Below are 17,625 nucleotides of genomic sequence, written 5' to 3'. Positions count from 1 at the left end.
TGGCCCTAACCCCTCTCATGCTCTTCTGTCTCTCATTCTCTCTCTCTCAAATAAATAAATAAAATCTTTAAAAAAAAAAAAAGAAAAAAAAAAAAAAGAATTCCTCTATCAGTGAGATCATATGACACTTGTCTTTCTCTGCTTGACTTATTTCGCTTAGCATAATACCCTCTAGGGCGCCTGGGTGGCTCAGTTGGTTAAGCGACTGCCTTCGGCTCAGGTCATGATCCTGGAGTCCCTGGATCGAGTCCCACATCGGGCTCCTTGCTCGGCAGGGAGTCTGCTTCTCCCTCTGACCCTCCCCCCTCTCATGTGCTCTCTCTCATTCTCTCTCTCTCTCAAATAAATAAATAAAAATCTTTTAAAAAAAAATAATACCCTCTAGTTCCATCCATGTCGTTGCAAATGGCAAGATTTCATTCCTTTTGATGGCTGCATAATATTCAATTGTGTGTGTGTGTGTGTGTATGTATATATATATATACATATCTTCTTTACCCATTCATTTCTTGGTGGACATCTAGGCTCTTTCCATAGTTTGGCTATTATGGACATTGCTGCTATAAACATCGGGGTGTATATACCCCTTCAGATCACTACATTTGTATCTTTTTTTTTTTTTTTAAAGATTTTATTTATTTATTTGAGAGAGAGAATGAGAGACAGCACAAGAGGGAAGAGGGTCAGAGGGAGAAGCAGGGAGCCCGATGCGGGACTCGATCCCAGGACTCCAGGATCATGACCTGAGCTGAAGGCAGTCGCTTAACCAACTGAGCCACCCAGGCGCCCTACATTTGTATCTTTGGGGTAAATACCCAGTAGTGCAATTGCTGGGTCATAGGGTAGCTCTATTTTCAACTTTTTGAGGAACCTCCATACTGTTTTCCAGAGTGGCTGCACCAGCTTGCATTCCCACCAACAGTGTAGGAGGGTTCCCCTTTCTCCGCATTCCCGCCAACATCTGTCGTTTCCTGACTTGTTAATTTTAGCCATTCTGACTGGTGTGAGGTAGTATCTCATTGAGGTTTTGATTTGGATTTCCCTGATGCCGAGCGACATTGAGCACTTCTTCATGTGTTGAACAGGAAGTGTTCTTAAGAAGCAGTTAATAACGGCATCATTGCTATGTCTGAACCAAGTTTTTCTCCTTTTAATTTTATCTATAGCTTTGAGAGAGATGAACTGATTTGAGACTACACTGAGTCAAAAAAAAATTTTTTTAAAGAAAAATCTCCTTGACATTTTTATTTTTCAGAAAACTGTGGAATATATTTTCCAGAAATAAAAAGAGATCCGGGCAGATATTTACACACTTGTCCTGAATCTGTAAAAAAGTGGCTCCAACAGCTCAAGAATGCTGGGAAAATTCTCTTGTTAATTACAAGTTCTCACAGTGATTACTGTCGACTTCTCTGTGAATATATTCTTGGGTAAGTGATGAGTCTTTCCACTTTTGTGGTCTTAGAAAATGCTGATGACAAATGAGGCCGGCGCTGCTTTACAAGTGCTCGCCCGTGACCATAGCTTCCTATTAGACAATGCTGAGTGACCAGTGGCTGTTTCTCACCAGCTGCCGACGGCAACACCCCCCCCCAGTACAGTTTAGCCAAGCAGTATTACTAGGGCCAGTATGCCCGTAGCCCGCCAATGGTCTGGACTTTAGAGGTTCTGAAAGGTTGATGGACAACATGTCCTTCAGTCAGCGCTCCATGAATTCGGCTTCTCGGCTTCGGATGATCACTGAGGGCCACTGAGTTGTGGATTACACTCCCTGACACCTGCCTGGAGTACCACCCCTCTGGTCCTTTCGGTGTGGAGCCGTTACTCCGCCATTCAGCCCAGCCAGGGATGAGACTGACATCCACGAAAGTCGAGGCAGTATAAATGCAGAGACTTCAGACAGACATGGGTTCAAGCCCAACCTTGCAACCTGCTCTGAGACCTCAGGTATGTTCTGGAACCGCTCTCATCCTCGATCTCGTCATCTTAAAAATGGGACAGTCATACCGAATAGGTGTGAGTGGGGAGTTTAAATAGGGTAGCACAGGTAAAGTATTCGACTAGTTGGTAAGCTTCGGTAAGTATCATTTATTTATGTCATTCTTGTGAGCAATACCAGGGAGTATCCATGGTCACAGCCAGATTGTAAAATGGGCTGTTAGATCCCCCGCAACGTTTCCTCAGATTTCAGCAAATACCAAATTGCCGAGTATGAAGCAAATTTCACCGTCAACACTGACCTCTCGCTGACTTCTTTAGCCTCCTGATGTCCATGTTCCTCAGCACATGTGGGTTTAGATTGGTCTGTAGTGTATTTACGACCTACCAGTGGATTTTCTGCTTTCTGAATAATACGTAGGCCTGGGATCCTTGGAGTGAATTAAGGCAGGAGTCCTGGATGCCCTGCACGGTGCCTCTTTGACCGTGAGACTCTGCTGTCCTGATAGTGGGACCATGCTTCAGAATAAGCACTCTTACTTTCTTTTTCATTTGCATAGATAACCCAAGTTTTTCTTCCTATCTTAATTTTCTCTTCAGTGTAGTTTAGATTTGCAAATATTATCTCCCCCAATGCTATGGTGAGTCCCATCTTTCCTTTGCCATCCCAAATGATCCCTAATATAGTATCAAATACAGACTAAAAAACTATTATTGTTATCTAAAAATTACCTCATTGTAAGATTACACTGATTTTCAAAATAATGTATCTTCTTCATATTTGAACACTCTAAAAGATGTCCCCTGACTTGATATGATGGTAGCTTTCTGTAGGATCCATGTAACATACAAAATTATTAATAGCTTCATGCTAATAAACCCAGAGTTCAGGCCCCACATTTGAAGACCTAGTTCGTGAATATTTTTGTTGTTAGAAGCTATTGAATTCATTCACTGTAACTATTACCATCATGAGAAGGCCAGCTTAGACCCAGTTAATGAGGTAATGTGCATTTTTTCCCCCTTATGTGTATACTTCAAGGTGTTGTCAGAAGAGTAGTACTCAACCACCTTCTATTTCTACATATAAAATATAGAGAAAGCATATAAAAGTTAATCAAAAAATAAGAAATGATTCTGTGGTCAGATAAAGATTAAGTTCTATTTTATATGGATTTTTTCTAATTCCTTAAAATTATGACAAATACTGTTGCTTTTTAGGAATGATTTTACAGATCTTTTTGACATTGTGATTACAAATGCGTTGAAGCCTGGTTTCTTCTCCCATTTACCAAGTCAGAGACCTTTCTGGACACTTGGTAAGTTAACATTTGTTTCTTCCTTCTCTTATTTAAGATTTGTTCATTCAGTTACTTAATAAATACCTGTTGGCTGACAACCATGTGCAAAGTACTATGTTAAATACAACAAGGGGTATAAAAGTGATACCAGGTCTTCTTTCCCCTCACAGGAATACATAAACACATTGAGCAAGTCAGTAAATGCGTGGGGATGATTATAGGCCTCAGGCCGTGTTAGCCGTCATGAAAAGAAATGACTTCCTGATGAGGTAAACCAGGAGGACACCTTAGATCTCTTGACCAGGGAAGGCCTGTCCAGAAAGATCTGGCAAGACGACTTACCAGGCAGGATGTGAGGGACCAGTAATGAGAAGAGCAGAGGAAGAGCGGCAGCAGGACAAACAAATGCACAGGCCCAGTGTGGGAGTACTTTCGGCGAGGTCCAATGACAGAGGAGAGGCCAGTGATTCAGGGGGAGAGAGGAGAGGAAGTTGGGGAGGCAGGAAGCCTCATACACTGTGGAAACGGGTTTGAATTTTATTCCACAAGCTCTGAGAAGCTATTCAATTGAGGTATAAGAGTAACACGGAGAGCTCTTTGGCTGCGAGGTGGGGAATGGATCGAATGTGGGAAAGATAGGCACTGAGTGTCCCAAATGAGAGAGTGTGGTGGTTGGGTCTGAGGAGGTAGTACTAGAGATGGAGAGAAGTAGACATGTTTCAGATGCATTGTGGAGATGCAAAACAGGACTTGGTGATGCTTTCAGAAGCAGAGGATGAAAAGAGTAATCAAAAATGACTTGTTGGTTTTTCTTTTTTCTGAATTGTGCAAATGGGTGAATGGTGGTACTATCTGCAGCCATGAGGAAAAACGCAGAGCAAAAGTTTTTATGGGGTGGGGGTTATAGCTACTAAGAAATCATTTTTTAACATGTTAATCTTGAAATGCCTATAAGTTATTCAACTGGGACTAACAATTAGGAAATTGTATAAATGAGCATGGAATCCAAGGGAACAGCTTTAGGCTCAGGATATAAATTTGGGAGAGTGATCAGCTCATGGGATATTTTCAAGCCATGGGCTTATATGAGATCACATGCAGAGAGAATGATGGAGATAGAAACCAGATTGTAGATAGGAACCTCCACATAGTAGTTTTTAAACAGTTCATCCTTCTATCTCTTGATACTTTTCAATTAAACAAATACAGTGCAAAAAATGCAGTAACTTGTTAGCATAAGTTCATGCATTTGTGGTCTCCAATATGTTAAAGAAAATTTGGCATATTTTTAATGTGCGTTGTTTTCCATTACTGGTGTATGTGTGAAATTTTACTAAAAATCTCTGTGGAACATGGGGCACCTGGCTGGCTCCGTCCATAAAGCGTGCAACTCTCAATCTCGAGGTTGTGAGTTCAACCCACATTGGGTGTAGAAACTACTTGAAAATAAAATCTTAAAAAAAACAATCTCTGTGGAACAGTATAAGGACTACTATAGGTACAGAACAGGTATAGATTTTCTTAGAATATGAAAATCCTGCAGATAAAGTAAAAAAAATTTGTTGAGTAGTTATGTATTTAAATATAAATTTGTGAAAGGGAGATACTTAGTTTTCTCTGTTTGTTTAACACAAAGAGTATTATTTGAATCCCCAGTAACAGGTTATTTCTTAACATCAGGGATTTATAGGAGACATTAAACCAACATATAAAAAATACCATCACTCTCTCCCTTTCTCCCAGACCAGGGTTTCTTAACTTTAGCACTTCTGAGATTTGGGGTCAGGTCCTTCTTGGTTAGTGGTAGTAGGGGTGCCGTTCTGTGTGTGGTAGGCTGCTTAGCAGCATCACTAGCCTCTAATCACTGGATGCCAGTAGCATCCCACATCCCAAGTTGTGACATCCAAATATGTCTCTAGATGTTGCCAAATTTGCCCTGAGGAGCAAAACTGCCACAGTCGAAAACAACTGTCTAGACCATTCTCATTGATATATATGCATATTCTTCTATCTTCAGTTTAAAAAAACATAAAATATGCCCTGATTCTACATTGTCTTCCAGCTAAAACCTCAATTCTCTGAGTACCTTCACAGCTAAAATTCTAGGAAGAGTTGTCTACACTCACTGGTTCCACTACCTCCAGTGAATTCTTCAAAACACTGCAGACGGGCTGGCCACCTTATATTCTTTATCGTCATTACTTGACTATCCACGGAATTGCCCCCCCAGCGACAAACCTCCGGTCTCTTCCCCCTTTCACATCCACTATGCTGTGCATCACGTCCTGTTTAAACCGCCTCATCTCTGCTCTCTGCTCAGAATATATGGGATTTCATGCTTTTCCTGTAGATACATCGAAAAGCTTGCCTCTGTTTTTTTCACATCCAGAAGTGATTAGGCTAGAATCTCTAAAGTTCTCTCTAGCTCTAATTTTCGGGGCCTCCGATTTAAAATATTTCAGTGGAAGATGCAATGAATCCTGCAGTTTTTAGAGTTAACACAAAATACTTTATTCCCATTTTGAGAGCAATAAGATTGCCAGAACTGTTATTAAAAAGAGGATCATACTAATATTAAAGAACCTCTCATTCATGATGTTCTTTTGTAGTGTTCATTTTGGTGCTGATTCTGATTCTTTGCCTACCTCTAATTGTTGTTTCCACTGCTGGTTTCCCTTCACCTTTCTCTCACTCTACTAAAATATTTTATTGCAATAAAATATTCACTGTGCTCAAAACCAATACAAAGTAGGTTATCAAAGTATTTTCACACAAATGAAACTGTGTAGTTAAATAATAGCTGTCAATAAACAGCATTAACACAAATTTAGCTTCTAAATCAATATGTAATTTTCTAAGATTTGTTAACAATAGTAAAGGAAAAAATTGTTGATCATCATTGTTGAATTCACTGATTTCCAAAAAAAGAAGAGTCTTTCATTATGTTTAAGACAATTTATTCCTTTGAAGAGTCACCAGAGAAAAGCCTGATCCCAGTCCTGTATACTGCAGTCCCATGAACTTTATGATTAAACAGCGTATTTTCCAAGCTTCACACCTGTTTCTCTAACAGATTTTTCCTCAATATTAGTGTCAAAGTATACTACATTTCATATTTTTAAAAGTATCTCCATTAGTTTTTAGTCAGTTTGGAACTAATATCCATTGTCTCACGTTTCTTATTAAAGGTTATTGTTTTCCAGCATTTCGTATTAACCCTCCTTTCTTCAGCTATCACTCTGATGGTTTCAACTATCACCTATATACTAATGACTCCCAATTCCTTATCTCTGGGCGTCACTTTTCCCTGACTTACAGAGGCGTATTTCTAAATTCTCCATGCCCTGCAGCCCTGGCGTTGCAGGAAACCTGATGTGCTTTTAACAACTCCTTAATTTCCCCTCCCATCTTGGTATGCTCCGCTTTCCGTACTCCGTAATTCCATTATAACTCTTCCAACGGATCTTGCCCAAGCTAGGAAAATCCATCATCTTCTCTTCCTCTCTCCCCTTCACATCCTAACCTGTCCTTCAGTTTTCTCAGGCTGGTCACCTACCACATCCCTGCCACCGCCCTTATCATGCCTTGTGTGTACTGCTACGCTCCCATCGCTGCTGGGTATGACAGTACTTAGTGACTGATCCCCCAGCTTCCATCAGCCTTGTAACCCTCAAACCATCCTCCATCTGGCAGTTCATGTTATTGTACCATGCAAGTCCTGTCAGTCGGCTCTTGCAGCCTCCAGGGTCATGTAAATCAAATCACTGCTCCAAATGAATTAAAGGCAGAAGTAAAAGTAAGGCGAAGGAGCTTCTGGGATGGAAGGCGCCGGGTGAGCCAGTCCTCAAGGGCAGGGTGTCCTTGCGACTGTCGCACAGGCCTGACGTCAGCCGTTGTCATAGAGACAAGAAGGGGCGAGTTGCACCCGAGTTGGGGGGAGCTGAGTGCCTCCCGCCAGGCTGACCCTTCCCAGCCCTGCTTAAGGATTGTTTGGGGGGCGAGGAGCCTCTTCCAGGCAAAATGTGCAGCATCCCTCCCCATCACTGGTGATTCAGCTCCTCGCCAGTCTAAGGCCTGGTTGGGGTCGGGGGAGAGGAGTCCATCTTGCAAGATGGTAAATTCGTTGAGGAGAGCAACCGTATCTTTTTCACTGCTGTGTCCCCCGTGCTGCCAGGTACCCCTCCCCCCGCCCCCAATTTGGGAATCACGACCCAACTCTCTGTCATTGGTTTCTTGACCTGAACTATCACCAACACACCGACTCCCAAATCTTTCCCTGAGACCTCTTTTCTAGAGCCTCATACGGTGTTTCCTCCTGCACACAGCTAGCTCTACTCAGTATTCTGAAATCAAACTTGATATTCTCCTTCCACCTAGAAACAATACAGCCTAACATGCTGGCCGCTTTATATTCTTTATCTTCAGTACTTGACTATCCACTGAATTGCCCCCAGCGACAAACCTCCAGTCTCTTTCCCCTTTCACATCCAGTATGCTGTGCATCCCCTCCTGTTTAAACCGCCTCATTTCTGCTCTCTCCTCCCTTCCCGTCAGGCCGGCATCACTCTCTTCCCTAGGAGTCTCTTAACTCCTCCCCCTGCCCTCATTTTGTACCTCTCCTTCCCTACATGTCTTGCCCACTGCCCTCAGATACTTGGCACAGATTTCCATTTGTCGCTTCCTTTAAATATATTTTATGTAATTCACTTATTACTGTTAGGCGTACTGTATAGTTAATCGCATGCACACAGAATCTCCTTGGCTCCCCACTCCATGGAGCATCCTAAGGCAAATTCCAAAATCTGGTTGCTAAGTTACCTTATCATCTTCACTCTGCTCCCTACAGAGATGCCCATTAGTCTATTCTTGTCAGAATGAACACCTTCTGTTCCTCTATCAGGTTTTTGTTCCTGCTGTTCTCTCAGGAAATAGATCAGTATTTCGCAGACTGTAATGTACACTCACGCCACCTAGGGATCCTGTTAGAATGGAGATTCTGATTCAGTAGGTCTGGGTATAACCTTAGATTCTGCATTCTAAACAAATTTTCTGGTGAGGCAGATGCTACTGGTCAGATCACCAATGACAGATTTTAGTAACCCCAAGAGAGAATGTCTTAGTGCAGTTAACTGAAGATTGTTATTCTGAAAAGAAATAAACGTCCCAGCATATTAGGTATGGAAACGAGCTAGGTAGTTAAGAATGTTGCTCACTGGGGAGCCTGCTTCTCCCTCTGCCTGCCACTCCCCCTGCTTGTGCTTTCTCACTCACTCTCTGACAAATAATTATAAAATCTTAAAAAAAAAAAAAAAAAGATTATTTAAACTAAAGGAAAAGACTTTGAATTAACTGCTATTAGTTATTAAAGAATTAGGAATATCAAATGAATAGTAAACCCTCAAAACCAGAGTAGATAAGTAGATATTCTATTAAATTTGCTCCAACTTACTGCTGAAGTATTTATTTCTCTTAATATGTAATTTCCTTTTTATGGCTCCCAACACAGACAAGCATTTTAGCCGACATTTTACTCTAAAAATGTCTTATTGGGGGCACCTGGCTGGCTCAGTGGGTAAAGCACATGACTCGATCTCGGGGCCATGAGTTCAAGCCCCACATTGGGCCTGGAGCTTACTTAAAAAGATAAACTTTAAAAAAAACATTTAAAAAATGTCTCATCGCCCATGCCAAGAAAAAAAAAAAAAATGGAGAAGGTGTGTATAAAAATGCACAATTGGAGGAAAAAATCTAACTCAAAAATGAAGAAGGGATATATAAAAGTAAATATGCACTGTCCAGTCAGGTCCACATAATATAGGAAGGAGTTCAAGGAATCAAAAGAATTCTAAATATATTTTTAATTATAAGTCATTGTTTAGTAAACCTCTAGCAAATCAGAGATTGCTACCAGAATATAAGCATCCTAAAGACAGGGGCTTGGGCCATCTAGTTCACTGCTATATACCTCATACCTAAAGTGTTCTGTAAAATATAGTTGAAATAAAGAGTTGAAAGAAAAAAAGAAAATGAATTTTTTCCAGGTCAGTCTATTTGATCCCACCAGGCTGTGAGGATACTCTCATGTTTGTAACATTTTCCTTATAACAACAAAAGAATGGCAACATCTCATATCTACCAATAGATGACTATTAATTATTGAACATGCTCCTATTTTAAAAACTAAGCAGATTGCAATGTATTATCTAGAGAAGTTTTAAAAAATCACATTGCAGAAAAGTGTGCCAATATTTGCATTTAAATGAGAGGGTTCATGGGTATAATATTAATTGCCAAGACTGCTGTTGTAACAATAAACCACAGACGGAGGGCTTAAACACTATAAATATATTTTCTCTTACTTCTGGAGGCTAGAAGTCTGAGATCAAGGTGTCAGCAGGATTGGTTTCTTCTGAGGCCTCTCTTCTTCGCTTGTAGATATGCATCTTCTCCCTATGGTCATCACATGGTCTTCCTTCTGTGTCCTAATCACCTAATTATGTGTCGTAATCAGTTCTTATGTGGCCACCAGTCATATTGGATTAGGCCCACCCTAATGGCCGCATTTTAACTTGATCACCTCTTCAAAGGCCCTGTCTTCAAGTACAGCCACATTCTGAATTATTCTGAGATACCAGGGGTTAGGGCTTCCACGTATGAATTTGAGGGGAGCACGGTTCAGCTCCTAACAGGTATTACATATGCCAAAACTCATCACATTGTATGCTGGCAATATGTGCAGTTCATTGTATATCAGTTATACCTCAGTAAATGTGTTTTTTAAAAGGGAGAGGAAAGGAGTATATATTTGCTTTATCTGCATAAAAGAGTGGTTACCTTTCTGTAGAACAGGTAAGTGCATAGCAGAGAGAGTTCAAAAATGGGACTTTTGATATATGTAAGTATATTACCGATTCAAAAAAAATCACATAAAAACATACTACTTAAACATTAAGATAGTAACACCAAGCACATTGGGAGTTGGGGGAACAGGTGTGAGCGGCCACGTGAGCCACATTCAGGCAGCTGTGGGCTGAGGTCCGTGGTCAAGCACAGGTACACAAAACTCTTCTTAACAAAATTCTTGTTCTCTGTGGCAAGATTTTCTTATCTAAGGTAAGTTACAGAACTTACCTTTATTTAAGATTGTTAGCCGTAGCCTTAACTGTGTCATTTCCCCATAGTTATTTTGGAACTCTTTTACTAAAATTTTACCATTTTGTGTTTTTACTTTTCTTGTCCATATGCTCTTACAATAAGAAAATAAAAAGTTTGATTTACTAATTGCTTTAATTGATTGCTCTTCCATCTCTCTGTCCAACCCTTATCTGTTTCCTAATTTTATTCAGTCAGTTTCGGGGGAATGTGTATGTTACAGGAACAAGTTTGAACTTTGGTGTATGAGTTTTTTTCTCCTTCATGGTTATAACCCAAACATCCATTAATCATTAAGTTAGAAGATTTGAGGAATAATTTGGACATCTTACAGAACTTAGGTACAAAAAATTTTTCTGAATATATATTTTCATAGGAAGATGTCTTAAATTAATGCATTCTACCCAGTCCAAAAAAAAAAAAAAATGTTTTAAATTAAAGCTGTAACATAATTGACTTGTATGAAAATAATACTGGTTTGCATTTTTCATAGTATAGCGCTGTTTTATCAATCTGAGGGAGATTGTAAAAACAATAAACTTTATAAAATGAAGTTCAAAATGCATTCTAAAGTCTACCTTTTTTTTTTTTTTAATCCATTGCTGACCTATTCTTAATATAATGGAGGGGAGTAAACAGCACTGCATTTGAGCATTATAGGAGGATACCAGATAAAAATTTCTCTTTTGCTATAGTTGTATTTGTTTATAGTTGTATCCATGAGCCATATCCAGGTCCAGGAATCCAAATTTAGAGATGGTTTATGGTTCTGTCTTACCCTCTGGTCTTCTAGCCCCATTTTGAAGTCCTAAGGTAAACTGTGGAGTTTGGTTAATAATAAATTACTTGCCAGCTTTGAGATCTTGAGCAAAATAACTTCCCTGATCTTCCTTTTCCTCAAATAAGAGGCTTGTTGTGAGGATGAAATAATATATACCTCCCCCATTATTAACATCCTCCCCACAGAGTAGTACATTTGTTTCAGTTGATGAACCTACATTGACACATTATTATCACCAATAATGGGGGAGGCCATGCATGTGCAGAGCCAGGGGGTATAGTGGAAATCTCTGGACCTCTCAGTTTTGCTGCTGACCTAAAACTGCTCTAAAAAGATCATTTGAAAAATCCTATATATATGAAAAATGATAGCTCTGTGGGTCGAGATCTCCACGAAGGACCTGTAATAACATAGGTGCTCACTGAATGCTAGCGCCTGTCCCCACATGGTTCCATGTTGTACATATCCTGCAGCCATGTGCGGTGCGGTCTGCCCAAATGGGTGCTCTCACTTGGTTAAAAGGTATATGATTGTCAAACTCTATTTTCAGAAAATGATGAGGAGCAGGAAGCACTGCCATCTCTTGATAAACCTGGCTGGTACTCTCAAGGGAACGCTGTCCACCTTTATGAACTTCTGAAGAAAATGACTGGCAAAAATGAACCCAAGGTATTTTCTGATTGAGGTGGGTTCTTGATGCCCACTTGCAGACATGAACCATTATAAATTAAAACCATAATTCCAAATGCATTCAGCTTAGTTATCTATGGGGAAATCATCTACCTCTGCCTATCTGCCAATCTTTTACCTCTTCTGCTTAAATAAGCCTTCTCTCTGTGATCTAGACTGGACCTTTTCTGTAACAGAGAAGAGCAAAGATTCCAAGCAGGGAGCCACAGTTCTAGGGGATACACTGGATTAGTGTGTGGGATACCTGAGGAATAATATCATGATAACAGTCCATCAAACGAATTTTATATGTAAAACAAACATTAATTGAAATTACACCACACACTAGCCTAAAGACACGCTTGCTTTTGATATCCTGGTCACACTGTTGGTGTTGGACATTGGTGCATTTTTTATAGCAGGACACTTTCTTCTAAACAATGTTTACCAGAGAGATCGTGGGTAACTGACGCCTGCTCCATCGGCTCCCACATTGCCATAGTCCCCTGGGAACTCTTGAGGGGTTTAATAGAGCATCCTGACTTGGAGGTTCTAGTTCATATTCCCTTATCGTTTTCTCAGGTAAATGTAAATTGAGGGGTATGGATTAGATCTATGGGGCTTTGCCTCAGAATACCTGGGGAGCCTCCCAGAGTCCACTTGCCCAACCTCACCCCCCCACCCCCGTCAGATTGTTTCAGCCAGTCTGGGTAGGTCCCAGAAACTCTTGGAAAAGCAGTTGTGATGTGTACTCCTGCGAATATAACCCATTGTAACAAGTCATCTCTACTTCTCCACCAGTTCTTCAATTCTAAAGGCAGCTTTAACTGTAAACATATAGACTCTGACTTCTTCAGGAAACTGAATAAAATCAGTTAGCCTCTGCCTTTCTTCGGCCTGCAAACGCACTGTGTCAATTCTTACAGCAAACCTGGTGCGCCACAAACCAAAGGGGGCAAGTTGACAGTCACCTGTGAGGTAGTCAAGGAAGTTTAAGATGTTTATGTAACTTTCGTCCTATTCTAATAGGTATTGAGGAATTTTTTTTCTGCTTCATGAAGTGAACACCACTTTCTTTCACAGTTCTCATGCCTCAAATAGAATTTGCTATCTGACTTACAGGTCGTTTACTTTGGTGACAGCATGCATTCAGACATTTTCCCAGCCCGTCATTATAGTAATTGGGAGACAGTTCTCATCCTGGAAGAGCTCAGAGGGGACAGAGACAGGAAGCCTGAAGAATCAGAGCCTCTAGAGAAGAAAGGAAAATATGAGGTAAGGGTTTCCTTCAGCTCTTCCCTGGAAGGAACAACCTTTATGTTTGACATATCTTAAAAAGTGCTTGTGCCAAGAGTGACGAAATCTGTTGGCACTTATGGTGATCTTCTTGCTATCTCAGCTCTGTTTTTAATCTTGTTGATAATTTTTAAATAATGCCAAGATGACACTGACCATCTGTCTTCCCAGCTCTCTTGCTTTCATCCAGTGCTATGACACCATGGGTGTTTTTTGGCTAATGCTGAGGCAACCAGATCCTGACTCACTATAGTCATACCCTATGTCTCTTTTGCTTGGCCATGAAAGCTCTTCTGCTCTTTCTTCATGAGTATAAGTTAATAAATTGGTAGCTCCTTTAGACTTGCTCCTGAGCTGCCAAGAATAAAACTTAGGTGAAAACTTGAGGTAAAATATGTCATAAATCTGAAAAGGGTAAATAGTATATAAAAGCAAAAAAGAAGAAAGATCAGCAAATAATATGCATTTCTAAATTCATTCCAGTGGAACAGATAAAGAAGGAAAAACTCAAGTCAAGAAACAAAAAATAACAATAAAAAGAAATGAGCTATTAAACCACACAGAGACATGGAGGAACCTAAAGGGCATACTACTAAGTGAAAGAAACCAATCTAAAAAGACTATATATTGTATGATTTCAGCTATAGGATATTCTAGAAAAGGCAAAACTACAGAAAATAAAAAGACCAGTGGTGCCAGGGGTTCAGGAGGGAGGAAGGTGAATAAATGGAGCACAAGGGATTTTTATGGTCGTAAAACTCTTCTGCACGATACTGTAATGGTGGAAACATTATGCATTTGTCAGAACCCAAAGAACTATCCAACATAAAGTGTTAACCCTAATGTAAACTACAGACTTTCATTAGTACTGGTTAATTCGTGATAACAAATGTTAATAATAGGAGAGACAGTGGGGGTAAGGGGAGGCAGGAGGGGGACAGATGTATGAGGACTTTCTGTACTATCTGCTCTGTTTATCTGTAAACCTAAAGTCTATTTATTTAAAAAGTAATAATAACTATAAGTAGACCCAACAAAATGTTAGATGTTAGATGTTTCCATTGAGTAGCATTTAGTCTTCAACATGACATTGGAAGTTCTTTGGACTATTTGAGTTAGGAAGAGCTTTAAAGCAGTCTTATAGGAGGTAGGCCTTCTATCCTGAGTGACTTTGGAGAAGGTTTTCACTAAAGAGAAATTAGGAGATTTGGTTTCTTCAGAATGATTTGAGAATTACAGTTACTGTATTAAGAAGATGAAGAATCCATGGGAAAGTTTCCTCCAACATTTATAATAAACAGTAGCCCCATCCTTTTCCCATGACCCCTTTCTCTTGTTAATTAGTTATAAACACATGAACAGAGTTCATAATTGACTTTTAGACAGGAAATGATGCGTCAACAGCTTGAAAATTTTATTTCCTAAGACAAAATTGGAATAATATCCCTTTCCTATCAAACTCTACCTCCCCAACCCACCCTGCTCCACTGAACATGAACAAGGAAGCAAGGAACAGGATGGTTTGGCCGAGTGACAAGGTTAGAATAAAGCCCTCAGAAGGTTCCAGTTTTAGCCCTGAACTGTCTTCCCATCTCATACTGTTAAGATTCCAGGAAAAGTGGAGTTGTGGCAGATGGATTCCCCTGTTCTGCTGGGGTCTGAGGCAGGTGTTTTGCTGCAGGATTCCCAGCTGTAGCCTAAAGCATTATGTTGAAAAAGCAAAGTATTCTTGTGCTACTTGACTCCAGAGTTATCCTGGTCAGACTGAATGCCACCATGTTTTTGTAGTTTGTTTTGAGGCAGTATTTGTATTGATGGGCTCATCCTTAGCAAATGTTTCAGGACAACTTAGTTTTCTCTACTTTAAGGACAATCTTCTAATCATACATCTTTCTGCTTGTATTTAAAAGAGATTTAAAATTTAATTTCAAAACAATTGTGGGTGGGGCGCCTGGGTGGCTCAGTCGGTTAAACGGCTGCCTTCGGCCCAGGTCATGATTCCAGGGTCCTGGGATCAAGCCCCACGTCGGGCTCCCTGCTGAGCGGGGAGCCTGCTTCTCCTTCTCCCTCTACCTGCCGCTCCCCCTGCTTGTACTCTCTCTCTAATAAAAAATAAAAAATCTTAAAAAAAAAAAATTGTGGGTTTTTTTTTTTAATTATCTTCTAACACAACCTAGGACCACGACTTCTAAAAGCCAGACTGCTTTCATATTTAAGTTCCCCTGTATTCCTATACACAGAACACTTTTTCCATCAGCACATCAAAGCCTGGTATAAGTACAGCATGTCATGAGAATTCATATTCTTTCCTGCTTCCCTGTGGAGGAGACAGGAATACAGACATCCTCAGTTGCTATAGGAGGAGGGAAACAGTCCATAAAGAGAGCTAAACAGAAAGCATCTTGTGAGGATTCTTCTGTTGATTTTGTAATTATTAAGAAAAATGTCGTTTCATTTTTCTAACCAAGTGTCATACACAGAATATATATCACATGCAGTGTTTTAGTGAGTACAAAACCTGAATGCAAAGGGATTTAATTCCTTGTTCTAGTGAATTTTATGCAGCTTAAGTGAACTTCTAACAGTATAATTTAAAAACAAATCAGATCATTTCAGGATTGATGCACTCACTGAACAAAAACATTTACTACATTCTGTAGAGATTAGCATTTTGTTTCACTTAGGCTTGAATTCAGTTTCTCAGATAGTTACAGTAATTTCACCCTCCATAAAACCATCTGGAATGTGAAGGTCACTTTTACTTCCCTTCATTTGTGACAGGAAACTCAAGATAAGGACAGAGAATATCTCAAATGGCACTCTAAAGGCTTAAATAAGAAATTTTTTTCAAAAATCTTACTGCATCTGTTGATTATCCACTCTACTATATTGGAGCATAACAGATAAGCAAAAATGGCCCATTTTAATAATTAAAGTAAACCTAGTTAAGGAGAGAGACTAAGGAAGAATAATTTGTTTCCATTTATCTTTGTTTTGGGAAATAAAAGTCACTTCATTAATCTTGTAATTACTTGGACAGTCTTAAATTTCATAAGATTAGCCTCCAAAGGGAGCGCTCCTCTTTAGCTTCCTTCATTACTGTTCTCATCGTTTCTTCATTTTAACTCAAAACAAATAAAAATGTATTCTTCAGCTTTTTAGAGTAACATATTATGAAATTTAGGTGCCAAAATAATTCATTTTAATGATGGAAATTCTCAGCAAACCAGAAGGGGCCAGCCTTTTACTAGAGAAATGCTATCCAACAAAACCCAGTGAGAATATAATCTGTAATGGAAAAATTTAATGAGGAAAAAAAGCCATACTTAATGGAGACACATGCTCTTCAAGGTTCTGAGCTAGACAAAGGATATCTGTTATTAATTATATTGTGTAACAGAGAGGTGGCCAACACCACAAGAAAAAGAAATACGGAATTAGGGTTAGAAGATACAAAATTGTGATTATTTCAGAGTTGTATGGTCATTAGCATAGACCACCTTAGGAAATCAGCAAACTATTATAACTAAGAAGAGAGTTGTGAAAATGCTGGATCCAAATCAGTATTCAGAAATCAATAGCTTGGGCGCCTGGGTGGCTCAGATGGTTAAGCGTCTGCCTTCAGCTCAGGTCATGATCCCAGGGTGCTGGGATCGAGTCCTGCATCGGGCTCCCTGCTCAGCAGGGAGCTTGCTTCTCCCTCTTCCGCTTCCCCTGTTTATGCTCTCTCTCTCTCTGTCAAATAAATAAATAAATAAAATCTTAAAAAAAAAAAGAAATCAATATCTTGGGGCACGTGGGTGGCTCAGTCAGTTAAGTGGCTGACTCTTGATTTCGGCTCAGGTCATGATCTCAGGGTCATGAGATCGAGCCCCATGTCAGGCCCCGCACTGGGTGTAGAGATGCTTAACATTCTCTGTCTCCCTCTCCCTTTGCCCCTCCCCGCTTGCATTCTCTCTCTCTGTCTCTTAAAAGAATCAGAGGCGCCTGGGTGGCTCAGTCGTTAAGCGTCTGCCTTTGGCTCAGGTCATGATCCCAGGGTCCTGGGATCGAGCCCCGCATCGGGCTCCCTGGTCGGCGGGAAGCCTGCTTCTCCCTCTCCCACTCCCCCTGCTTGTGTTCCCTCTCTCGCTGTGTCTCTCTCTGTGTCAAATAAATAAATAAAATCTTTAAAAAAAAAAAAATCAGTACCTTTTCTCTGTACCACCAGTAAGGACTTACAAAGTGTAACAAGAAATCAATCATTTACAAAAGCAAAGAAAATGAATCACTATATTACTATCTAGGAATATATCTCATAAGACCTTGATAGAGGTCTTAAGTCTCTATTAGGGTTTCTGAATGGGTGAAAGGAATCAAAAGTATAAATCTCCAGTTATAAAATAAATAAGTCTCGGGGACTTAATGTACAGCATGGTAACTATGGTGAATAATACTATATTTCACATTTGGAAGTTGCTAGAAGAGTAGATTTTTAGAGTTCTGATC

The 17,625-nt window shown here is 40.0% G+C and overlaps 1 protein-coding gene across 4 annotated transcripts in view; it reads left to right on the top strand.

The window, feature by feature from the left end:
- The window catches only part of NT5DC1 (5'-nucleotidase domain containing 1), a 150,241-nt gene that overhangs the window by 113,591 nt on the left and 19,025 nt on the right, over positions 1-17,625 (top strand). For all 4 annotated transcript variants that reach the window (XR_013441139.1, XM_078054838.1, XM_078054837.1 and 1 more), the window contains exons 7-10: positions 1,256-1,430; positions 3,160-3,257; positions 11,723-11,841; positions 12,964-13,116. Coding sequence is in view for 3 of the 4 variants with exons in the window: in XM_078054838.1 (XP_077910964.1) it covers positions 1,256-1,430; positions 3,160-3,257; positions 11,723-11,841; positions 12,964-13,116 (545 nt within the window). In the remaining variant the exon portion in view is untranslated. The remainder of the gene's footprint in view (positions 1-1,255; positions 1,431-3,159; positions 3,258-11,722; positions 11,842-12,963; positions 13,117-17,625) is intronic.

This window comes from Halichoerus grypus, chromosome 9 (assembly GCF_964656455.1).
Source record: "Halichoerus grypus chromosome 9, mHalGry1.hap1.1, whole genome shotgun sequence".
NCBI lineage: Eukaryota > Metazoa > Chordata > Mammalia > Carnivora > Phocidae > Halichoerus > Halichoerus grypus.
Note: the sequence above shows the minus strand (reverse complement) of the source record. Positions and strands in the feature narration are given on the sequence as shown.